We start from the raw sequence: 12,511 nt of genomic DNA, 5'->3' as shown, positions 1-12,511 counted from the left end.
AGGCAGATAAATCAGAAGAGCTCACAAAAAACTATGTTCTGTGGATGTGCCACAACAAACCCAGAACACAGTCCCTGTAAACCAAGGGATCTGAGGCACACACAGTATCACAGTCTAGTTTCACACTGAAAATGGCAGAATGCTCAACAGAGCAGAATGAATGATGGTGTGAGAAATGATTGCTCTTCTCTTCAGCATCCACCTGAAGCACCTTTTATTGCCTTAACAGTATGCTTTCAGTTCTGTTGTCTTCATCTCCATCTTAAGTTTTCAAAAATTGATTGCATATTCAAGAACTCCAGACCATTTGCTCCAGAAAACAAAGCACAAAGAGAAAGTTGCTATATAAGTCTGATACATCTTCATGTTTTCTTCCTGAGACATTTAATAGGATAGTCAAGTAAAATACAGCTGCAAAACTCGCTGTTAGAATTATTCCAGTAACAGATGGCATCAGTTACTAATTGATAGAATATCTATTTTGGTTCGTAGATCAGCATTCATTTATCATATTCAGTGCGTAAGACCCTGTTTGTGCAGGTTTTCACAATTCTTTCATGACTTTGTGTGCATGATTATGTCCTTCACTGGGGTTTCTCACACAAGTGAGATACTGTACATTGTAAAGACACAGAATTTCAGTGCTTTGTTCACAGTGTATTTCAGATTTCTTGTAGAAACTGAAGTAATCATCATGTCCAGTTCTTCAGTTTTCAAAGGAACTTTGTTTAAATAAAATGGAATAGTATTGCTATGCTTCTTATTGAAGAAATAACTCTACCAAAAATATTCTAGTTCTTAAGTAATATCAGTCAGTTAAGAGACAAGCTCAAAGCAACATACATATCTCATCTCACAGTAGTAGAAAATGAAGCTTAGAAGCTTCAGGATAGCTGTGCCTTCTCAGTCCCATGATTTTTCAGCTACCTCACACTTCTGCTTCAAAGCTATGGGAACTCAGAACAGATCCAAGACAACAGTCTTATAGATATGCAGGTATAGTAAGAGCTGACTTACCCATGAGCATTTAACTCAATCTCATACTTCAGAGGTACAGCTACAGTTACCATGTTATCCAGTAACAAGTGCTCATCTTCATTTTTGCTGTAAAAACCATAAGTGAAAAATCAGTGTAGAATGAATCATCACATGCTATACGTTATTTCTATAAACAAATATTAAACATCTTTCAGCTTCTTAAGAGCTCCAACATTTTATTGTTAACAACACATCAGAAACTAAAAAAGAAGAGATTTGTAAAAGGCATACATAAACCTGCTTATTACTTAAACAACTGTTTTTGTGATTTATTTATTTATTTATTTATTTATTTATTGTAATTTCCATTTTTCTAAAGATTTTTGTAGTGGATGTGCTTTCATGTAGTTGTGCTTCAATCAGTCTTTTCAGTTTCCTCAGTTCTGCTTTGAAAAGACAGGCATAATTTTAAGTGAGCAATTTTTATAAGACTTTACCAGCTAACATTAATGATGATGTTGAGGTCGTCGTCTGCTCTGGTGAAAGAGCTTGCATCCAAAGGGAAACTGAAATCCAGCTGAAGAAAAAAAACAACCCCCAAATCCTTTTTTAAATGCCAGTGTATCTTAACACATTTTTAATTAAAATATTTTATTAAGCTCATCTAGAATTTCTTGCTTTTTCTAAATAAAAATTAAGGTCTAAGTAATTTTGTAACATTACAAAAAACAGTAGTTTGGAGTGAGTGAAAGATTTTGCAAAACATTTTTATTTTTCCTGAAAATCCTGTTAACATATTCAGAGTGTTTTTAAAGCAGAAACTTTAGGTAAAGCTTACCTTTGATTTTTGATCTACATACAAATAACCAACACTGCACTCAAGTTTCACTGCATGAATATCTTTGTCTAATACTTCACAGTGTATCTGTTTTTCTTCCTAAAATTAAGGAAAATTAAAATAAAATTGTTACTTTCAGGCACTTCAAATTGCACGTATGGACTAAAATTGTGTTTGTTTTTTCATGACAAAATATACAGAATAATCGTACCATTCAAGACTTCTTTCACATATCCTCGCATTGATTAATGCATCACATTACTTCAAGTTTTGTTTGTAATCAGAGAAACTGAGGTGTTTAAGTAGTCATTTTACACAGAACACTGCGGGATCAGTTATTTTAAGAAGCCAGAAAAGAAAAACAATGAGATCTGTGACTTATTCATAAGACTGAAAAAGATCTGATTTAAAGAGTTTTTCAGATCACTGGAAAACTGATCAGACCAAAATTTGCAATAAAATATGAAAATATATGTAGAAACCAAATTTTTCTTGCTATTGTTACCATATCTTGTTATTGAAATGATTTAAAAGCAACCTACATTGATTAAATCACACCTATTCTGTGGTTTAGAAAGGTTGAAACCTAAGAACTTGAGAAGCAGTTTTGTCAGCTTTCTGAATTTGTGTGAGAGGTTAATTCTCAGTATTTGAAGACACTCAACAATTCATCACTATATTTGGAAAATATCTGGCTGAGAAATAAGAATATCAAAGGATTACTCTTTGGCAGATTTTCTTGTCCTTACCAGGTCCGGAACTCGGATGAAATAAAGGCCTTTAGGGAACTGAATGTGGAGGACAGTTTCATATGCATCATCTCCAGCATTGTGCAGAGAAATGTTCAACAACACAGTCTTCGTACTTCCAACAACAAGGTACATTTTCTTATCATGAGGCCTATAAAATAATTACAATACCAGTGAAAAATAATTGTATATATTGCTTATATGCAAAAATGTTTTTTTCCTGCTCCTTTTGTTAATCTCATCTGGTTCTGAAAAAGCCTGAGCTGGAAATCATTAAGGTGTTCACTTAGTCCTCTTACCTGAAGGAACAAAACCAATTAGATGATGGTCAGGTCACTACCATGCCTTTGAAAGCCTGAGGCTAGTAATGTGAAGGGCTTTATCTCATGCTTATGGCTTTTACAGGATAGGGCCTTTTCTTAAAGAAAAGAATAGCAACATGCTCCTACTACACTATTTTCAGATGTTATTTCAAAATCTGCTCAATATGACACAAGTCACAAGGAGGGTATGTGATCACGCCTATCTTACGATCCATAGGATGTTCTATAATCACTTAACAAGTACAGACACCCTGTGAGGGTCTAAAAGTAAACTTCAGCTTGACATTAAAGTTTAATTAAGACTTGTAGAAGCGTTGCCTAGAAATAGACATTTATCAGATATTCTGGCTTGAAACCAAAGCATTAGTCACTGAACACCTTTGGGAAAGAAGCTGGCACTTAGACAAGCAACAGAAGGTAAAAGCACTGCATAAGCAGATAGGTTCCAAGACAAAAGCAAATTAAAGAGAAATACAATGTTAACATTTCAGTAGCTTGATTAAATTTAGGTTAAATTTTAAAGTTATTTTACTCATTATATGCTTACCATTCGGTCTTCTTATGTGCATTAAAGCCAAGCTCATTAACAACACACTGTCACAAAGATGCCTCCCAGCTTAACATAGAAGTACACAAAAGCACCAGGTGCACATCTGGGACAACAACAAAGCTGAACCAGATCTTTTTCCTGGTAATCATATTTCATTCTTCATTAAAAAATGCATGATGTGGACTAGAAATTTACAGAGCAGGCCAAAATCTGAGCAATTTAAACAAAACATGATAGTGTATACACGAAGACTCATAATTAGGCTAGTAAGTAAAGCATTACATCAATGCCCCTATTTGATTTCATTCTTTTAAGACTAAAAGTGTTTGCTCTGCTGTTCAAGGATAATGAATGCGTTCTGTCTAGACAAAATAAATTAATGCTTCACAGCTAACTAGTTTTTAATCGAGATACCAGTGGCACAATGCAATTTAAGGTGATACTTCACACTTTATCAAGATATTTAACCTATTTATTTACACTGAAAAGCTGCTACTGGTACCTAATGCTAAGCAGGTACATTGTAATCTGTTTTCCTTTCTTAGATCTTTAAAGCACTTAGCACAAATGGAAACACTGCACAATCTTTCCTTCTGAGAAGTTTACGATCATTGAAACAAAAAAACTTCAATGCTTAAGAAAATGAAAGGGCTTTAGGCTCACACTATAGGCTATATGTCAGAGTAGGAAAAAATACAGTAATCTTATTCTGAAATCTATGAAGATGAAAGAGCTTGTGCTCAGGATCACCCATGTGTGATTAATCAGCATTATGTGTTAGCTGTCATTGTTTTGTGTCATTTGAGGATGTTCTGTGAGATAAACCTTGTATCTTGATTAAAGTGCAATTTATTTTAAACTTAAAAGTGATAAACTACACAAGAAAATCCAAGTCTCACACAAAGTACCTTACAACCTGAGATTCACAACAGGTGCTATTTTTTCGTTTTTGCATGAAGTCAGCTCATTTTATTACATCAGAGTGCAATACTGAATAAAGAAAAAGGTTGTGAAGATAAAATTTAACTCAAAAATCTAACCATTAGTATCTATGTTGAATGCAAATGAGGGTACACAGCTTCAAACTTTCTAAAGATGACGGTAAAAAGAAGTATATATCTTAAAGAATGGCTTGGTGTTGCAGAGATCCTTCAAGATAATAATTTTATGTAAATATTTTGGAAGTACATTAATGATATTGCATAATTACAGGATTTAAACATGATCCCTATTTGGAAGGAATGAGAAAAATTGAAACATTAAAGGAGACCTCAAAGAAAACTGGGCTGTAAATGGAAAAAATAAATCACCAAACAAAATTATTTTTTTAAAAAGCTAATTCATAAACAGAAAAAGAGGCTAAACCTTGCAGAATACTCAACCATTTGGTATCGCAGCAGTATGAAGCTGAACATGGTAATATTCTTAGGTAAATGAACAGAAAGAACCACTTCATTTATTATTGAAAGGCCTTAGTAGAAAACTGAAGAATCCTCCTTGTGCAGTGCAAGCACAGCATCTTTGTAAAAGCTGCAGAAGTAACTGAGATTGTCAATTTATCTGTGATCATTACGTCTGAATGTACACTGTGCTCATTTTCTTAGCATGCTTATGTATGAAGCATGGAATACAAGTGTACCTTTTGTCAAACTGATGCTAGTTTATGAGCTGTAAAGTCTTCTAATTATGCAAGAATAGTTCTTCAATTAGGTACATTTCTGCTACATTTCCAGGAAAATTTATGATTTTAATATTCTTTTACTAAATTGAGTTTTCTTCCCTAAATGTTTTTCAGAGAGTTCATTGTCTACTTTTGGAAATTCATTTTATTTACATTCAAGAGAATAAAGAACAATTTAGATACAATCAAATCCATACTTACTTTGGAAAAGCAACTTTTCCAGAAACTCTCAAGTCAGCAGAGCAGTTTTCTTGGGAACAAATTCTTGCAAAAACAAACTATAAAAAGACCAAAAACAAAACCAAAGAAACAGAAAAGAAGGCATTTTAAAAGGAACATATTAGCTTGTTACCAAGTATATGGAATTGTCTAATGACTCTTGATCTTAGAATAGGTTATGATTTGCCATCATGATTTGCAAATACATTCTGTGCACCAACAGCTACAGAGAGGCATTCCAAGCTCATGCTTAATCTCTTACCATTGAACCAGCGGTTCACATTTAGATGATTTTAAAAGTAGTACATTAAAAGGGCAGAGCATTTTAAAGGTTCCAGAACTGAGGTTTCTGAAGTCTCTTCCATGATACAACAGTAACTCTTGCAAGAGAAGCTCTACTACACAAACTCAACTTATCAGACTGCAGGGGAGATGAGACTAGAGATACCAAGAGTTGTTTGTGTCTGTGCCTTGATTATCGCTATGCTACAAAGTACGTTTATATCCCTTGTCACTATATTCAGCAACTTCCTGTCTCTAATTCTGTGGCTCCTTAAACAAAGCATATCAAAATTTTGCATGAAGCTTCTTTTAATTGAAGATTAAAATTTGAACGTTTACCTACTGCATTTGAAAGAAGACATTACATACTAACCTTGCTTTTTATAATATCTTTTTTTTTCTTCCTTTGAAGAACAGGTTGGAGTGGAGTAAATTCTTGAGTATCTCTTTTCTGTAGAATATGCTGCCCAAGAAGATAACTTGCTTCAACGTGTACAGGAGTCAAGATATCCCTTACATCTTTCTATGAAAATTGGAAACCTAATAAGTTAATCATATAGACATGTATGCGTATGTTTTAGAAATTATGAGGAGCCTTAGAACCATCTAAAACAGGATCATTTATTGTTTTTTACATGTAAAATAATTTCCTATGCCATACAGTTTAAATATTGTTCCAGATGTCCTCATCAATGAAAGAGTTAATCAGAAATGCAGACAACCATAATACATTCATTGATAGCATCAGGCATTTCAGAACACATTCTTTTATTAGAAGAAGTCTAATTGAATAGCGATCTACATCCGTCAACAATGCTGCCTTGTGCTACTGAAGTACAAAAGCAGGTAAAAGTAGGCTTGTAGGGGAAACTGTTGATCACAGCCTGAACTCCTGATTAACCATCTGAGGCAACTGACAAGTCAGCTGTGGGAGAGAGTCAGCTGTGGGAGCACAGGTGAAGGTAATTCAGCTGTGCTCCCAGAAGGAGTAGAGCTTGACTCCACCTCTCCTAGATCCCATTTAAGGGCTGACCATCACTAAGGTAGTAGCTCTTTTTGGAGTTTTTGTAGTGAGTCTCAACATTGGTGAGAATCCATCTCATCTGAAGGCCTCAGCACTGGTGAGTCTTTTCTTAGATAATCTCTGGCTATCTAGTTACTCTGTAATTCTAGCTATTCACTTGTATTATTCCAACTATACAGGGCTAAAAGGCAAGAAGTTAAATAGCATCAAACATATCAGTGGATGTTTCTGTATTAAATCAAAAGGAGTTCTCTTCCAGTACCACTAAATCTGTTCACAGTGATGTTTTATTTTTCTGCCTTTGTATTTCCTGTTCCACCTTAAGGAGATTAAACTCCTCAATTAAGTACAACTTCATATGAAACCTTGACTGTACAAGAATGTTGGAGATCAGAGCTCAAACTGTCTACTTATGAAAACTGAACAGCTTGAAGCACTGAGCACTAACAAGAGCAAACCTGACTAAATTACTCGATAAGAATGCAAGATAGACACCAATTGTCTTGCCACATGGCCAATACTTTAATTCTTAGTTGAAAGCTTGCCTTCACCAAATCAACTGAAATCTAATTCATAATTTTCCACAAAGTCTTCTCTGCATCTGCTTTATATTATTTTCAGTGTACTAATCGGTTATTAATTAATCTTTACTTAAAATATACAAAATGCACATGGTCTCTTGTAAGAACTATGCTTGACAGACATTTACATTTAATTCTAGGAGCTTCACACAAGTTTTCATACACAAACCTCAGTGGGTGGATGGAGATGCTTTTAATGCTAATTATTAAAAATTGGGGAGAAAATTGAACTGTATGGAGGGAGAGATGTTAATGATCGATTATGGGAACTGATGAGCCATATCATATCTTTCTTTCCACACAAATACATGCTGATGCTGGCATAGAAATCTGTACATGGTCAGCTGACAGTCCTCTCTCTAAGTCTATGCAATTTTTCTAAAAAGTGGGCAATTTGCCACTGCTCCTTTAAGAAGCATTCATTTAGGCACAACTACCAGTTGAGATGCACTTAGGCAATTTTCCAAGAGGTAACACAAGCTTCCTATCTACCTGAAGTTTTATCATGAAGCTTCTAATGACATCATTTAAAAAAACAACAACAAAAAACCAAACAAACAAAAAAAAAAAACCACCCAAAAAACAGGAGTAAGAGTCAAAAATACATGTAGGGTTTTCATAGCTGTAGAAGATTATGTCGAATTCCCAGCCTCTGTGCAGGATCAGCTGCATCAGTCATCCTAGCAGATGTTTATTCTAAAAGGTCATGAAGTTGTTACCTCGAGGATTTTAAAGAAAAGACCAGGGAAGCTACGTCATTATTTTATTACCCTTTTTCTCCTTACATCTAAATATACTTGTCCTTAATATTTCTTTAAAGAATTGTTTTCCTTTTAAGACAATGCCTTACAGGCGATAATTTTTAATTTTTTTCCTGAGGTTTAGTAAAGTGTGATTCCTCTTTATCCAGTAGATTTTTTTGTTTGTTTGTATCTTAGGACTTCAAATGCTTCTTGATAGCTCTCCAAATTTTTGCTGGAGAGGGCTAACTTCTAAGATAGGTTGAATCACTGTATTTTTCGCTTGTTCCATGAAAGGCCTTAAATGCTGTCTTTGTCTGGACAGCAGCTCTTGCTTTTAAGATGGGTTCTTCATTCATCATTCAGAGGGATACACCAAGTATGAATACTGCTTTTCACTTCTCCAACTGACTTAGAGGCTACCACTGGTGATAGAGACTTACTGACTATATCTGTACTAACTCATTTCTAAGTCAGAACCTTCTGCTAGATGCCCACCGCAGTGGGCTGTCCCTGTGGCTTCTCCTCTTCTACCAGTAGGCTCCTTCCACAACAAAGTTGTCTCTACAGCTTCATACACGGAGAATGAAAACCACATTTATGACACTAATCCAGTCCAAGATAGACACTGAGATTCCCAGGATGATGTACATTTGTACAGGGTTCACTTTTGTGTGCAAAGAAGTAGGGAGATACAGATCAGTCTGTTGGCACAGTGCACGTTTTTCACATCATCAGTTCTGAAGTCATTCATGGAATTCCCATGAGCACTCTTCCTACTCCATGGAAAATGTATGTCACACCAAACCCGCTTAGTTGCTATAAAATGGCCAAAGTCCATCATCCATAGAAGGGTAGAAAAAAAAGTCAAAAAATGCTAATGTTCTACTTTGTTGGTGTGATGATAATCATTACACACATTTTTCTCTGACAGAAGAGATAGTAAGGCCCACTGACTTGCCTGTAAAAAGCTGAATAAGCAACAGAACTAAAAGGTATCAATTGTGGAAGTTATGAACACCAGTATTTTACTTCAGAAATTAGGTGATGCCACTGCAAACAAAACAAGTTATTTTCCAGTAGGTGTATTTTTCAAAAGAAAACAATGACTTTACAGCGCAATATGTACTGAAAATTACATTACCCTCATAAATGCTGGATGACCTTTGCAGGCAATATTTTTTCTGTAGATCTTTATACTTCCAGAGGTTGTGTCAGATGTTCCATTGGCAGAAAAATAAAATCTTGCTTGTGTATCCACTTTTCTCTTCACATCAACACTCAGATTATAAAACATTTCTGAAAAATGAAAAATAAAGAACATAAAGGTTATAAAAACTTTAAGTACTGTGATTTCTATGAATTTATGATAAAATCACATTTTTTTTTTATTCACTCACTTAAATATGTTCCCTAATATCCATCTTGAAATGCTCCACTTAAATGTTCTAAGTTGTTAAGTTTTACATTCAAATGCTGAAAGAGTAGTCCGGTTTGAATATCTATCATTCACAGTAAATATAAATAATAAAAGATATGAACTTGGAACTTTACAGTTTACCACTGCATGTATTCTCTGGAATGTTTTTTTTAAATGATAATAGATTATTGTGTGGAAGTTTTAAGTAATTAGACTTCATATGCTATGAGGGGGACTAACTTTTTACATGGTCTGATAGGGGTAAGATAAGGCTGTACACTGAAAGATGGAAGATGCAGATTAGGTGTTAGGAGGAAGTTCTTTAATCAGATGGTGATGAGGTGCTGGCTCAGCTGCCCAGAGAAGCTGTGGTGCCCCATCCCTGGAGGTGCTCAAGGCCAGGTTGGGTGGGGCCTTGGGCAGCTGAGCTGGTGGGGGGCAGCACTGCCATGGCAGAGGGTAGTAACTAGGTGATTATGAATGTTCTTTTTAATCCAAGCTATTCTATGACTCCATGATTCTATTACTATATCCTAGAGCATATGTAAGCAGTGTTCACAGAATACTTTATTTTTTGAAAATCATTGTGGCCTACTATCTCGCTCTCAAACATATTAAAATGATGTATTGAAATGACCATCTGGAACAAAATCACTACTATGCATTTCAGAACTACAAGCTGAAATTTAATCACATTACTATTATATAAGCTAAGTTAGCTACTGGAAATTGTATATCCACAGACCATTTTCAGTACTGCTGCAAAATCTCTGTGAAAATATTGTGAAATGTTTATACACAACCCTAGAAGAAAGATTTAGATTTAGAAAGATTTAGCCGCAAACTGGTGAGGTAGCTAACAATTAGTTACTAGTTATCACTACGTACTTAGGTTACATTGTACATGCAATAGACTACTTGGAATTCCACCTTCACCCTCACATCGCTTCCTCACCTTTTTGACACTGCTAACTGTTACATGACATGTAGCTTAAACTGTCCTAGTAAGGATGTGCCATTTTCAAAATATTTTACAAGCCATGGCTGGACATTGCAGGAACTAAGAAAGGTATCCATCTTTTATAATTTTTTGTTTCATACTGAACTCAGATCAGTAAACAGCATTACTCATTAAATACCATAGAATTGTTTTGCAAATGTGTGCATTCCAAATGAATATGTAAATGGAAAATAGCTTACCAATATTACCAGGTACTTCTCGTCCTGTATAGGTGAAGCATACCTCCAAATTCATACAGATGGCAGGCTGATCATTTTCAATGCAGTTCAAGTTAGTTCGATTTATTGACTTCAAGTGTTTTAAGGAAGCTTCAACGATTATCACCGGTTTTGTTCTAAGAATACAGAAGCATCAGTATTCAAAAAATGCTTCAGAAATGAGTTACACAATCTCTGAAGAACCCAAAGGAATTTCTAACAGCATATTTTTATGTTTTAGTATTATTGTTTTAAAGAATTTAAGTAGCGAAGTCTTTGTTGCCTCAAGAAATTTCAGAGGAGTTTTTCTTTCTCATCAAAGTGTTTACTTAAATGTTTCGTGTATAGCATTCTGGGGCCAAATGACTGAAGTTGAGGACACCGAGAAGAATATAATGAGTTTGCAATCTGCTAGTATTTTTTATTTTTTTTAAATCACATTTTACAAAGTACAGTTACACTACGTGGTCTTTAAAAGCACTAAAATGCAGTAACCTCACCTCAACACCACAGCAGAATCAGATAGAAATGCACCAACTGCTATATCTGCATGAAAAAAAAAGGAGATCAACAAGATTAAATTGTCATCAGGAATTACTTCTCAGGTACAAGTGTTATGTAGCATACTCATCTTTTGGTAACATTTAAAAATGACTTGTCCTTTATTTGTTAGGAGGTATGCATATAGCATGCTTCTCTGTACAGAAGATGATTGCTCAAATACTTGTCCCCTGGCCATTTGCTGGACTTGCAGATATCTGCAATGGGATGATCTGATTTCTATTCCAAGTTTAAGCAGCTGACATGGAAATGCAATTCAGATAAACGGCAGTCATGTGCCTTCTTTTAAACCCAAATCTATGGTTTTGCTATGCTATGCACACACATATACAAAAGAATTCAATTATACTACTACATATGTACCATGTCTAAAATTACACATAGAATTTGGCAGAACTAGAAAATATATAATTTATTCCAATTTAACAGAGAAGTACTAATGTAATAAGGAAAAACATACATACACCTCAGATGAGGTAGCAAAAGTAAATGTTAGATGAACCTAAATAATGTTAGGATCTGAGGATGTGACAATCTAATCAGTTATGAGCAGGTGAGCTGAGAGCAAGACATTAGACATAGAGAGCATCTCTAACCCAGCATTACAAATTCAAGCTGAACGATGTTTCTGTTTACATAAGCAGAGAGCTTACAACATGCTGTTCATAGGAACTTTGTGCTTTAACATAATTATGACCTGACATAATGTCTATCTGTACAGTGGCAGAGCATTGTAACAATATACATAAAGCGAAGAGTTTTTACACAAAATTAGCACTTCTGTGTCCACAACAGTCCTAATCCAAAGCCATGAGCCCTGAGTCAGGTTAATGTATGCCATGCACAGAGTTAGTGTTGCTGAGCTCACTGGCTCCTAGGAAGTCCAAGACTACATGAAGACCAAAGGGATTTTTAGGTAAGCACACTAGGCTGGCCAACAGATATGCTTCCAGTACCCAAATTAGCTCACTGTGACATTAGCTAATGAAATGAATCCAGTAAAAGCTAAAAATCATATTTTACTTTCTCTTGGGTGCTATGATCTTCCTATTATATCTTTCTTTTATATCTTCAATAACAGTTAGATGACCATAAAAAATGCCTGTCCTCATCTTCTCTTCTTCACAAAATGCAAGATGATGTCATCTTAATAACAGACTTTCTTCTGTTAAGAGTAATAAGTAGCTGTGAAGTTGTTTTGTATGAAATTGTACTCTTTTAAAATGAAATAATCATAGTTGTTTAATTCACCTTGATAACCATTGTTATCTGCATCAATACCACTTGCTATGGACTGTCCAAACATGCTTAAAGAAGCACTGACTTTCTGTCCTTGTATTCTCTAAG

General features: G+C 34.9%; 1 protein-coding gene across 3 annotated transcripts in view; it reads right to left on the bottom strand.

Moving 5' to 3' along the window:
* The window catches only part of ITGA4 (integrin subunit alpha 4), a 39,697-nt gene that overhangs the window by 7,445 nt on the left and 19,741 nt on the right, over nt 1–12,511 (bottom strand). For 2 of the 3 annotated variants that reach the window (XM_015868322.3, XM_085552674.1), the window contains 10 exons: nt 12,416–12,506; nt 11,104–11,149; nt 10,586–10,740; nt 9,110–9,264; nt 5,994–6,143; nt 5,321–5,397; nt 2,566–2,716; nt 1,817–1,915; nt 1,476–1,555; nt 1,018–1,104 (listed from right to left, as the gene is read on the bottom strand). In XM_015868322.3, the coding sequence (XP_015723808.2) occupies nt 1,018–1,104; nt 1,476–1,555; nt 1,817–1,915; nt 2,566–2,716; nt 5,321–5,397; nt 5,994–6,143; nt 9,110–9,264; nt 10,586–10,740; nt 11,104–11,149; nt 12,416–12,506 (1,091 nt within the window). Of the gene's footprint in view, nt 1–1,017; nt 1,105–1,475; nt 1,556–1,816; nt 1,916–2,565; nt 2,717–5,320; nt 5,398–5,993; nt 6,161–9,109; nt 9,265–10,585; nt 10,741–11,103; nt 11,150–12,415; nt 12,507–12,511 lie in introns of those variants that run through there. The other variant, XM_085552675.1, reaches the window with a different exon arrangement.

The sequence above is a fragment of the Coturnix japonica genome, chromosome 7, assembly GCF_054131305.1.
Source record: "Coturnix japonica strain WE chromosome 7, WE-NBRP24, whole genome shotgun sequence".
NCBI lineage: Eukaryota > Metazoa > Chordata > Aves > Galliformes > Phasianidae > Coturnix > Coturnix japonica.
This window is presented reverse-complemented; position numbering and strand designations above follow the sequence as displayed.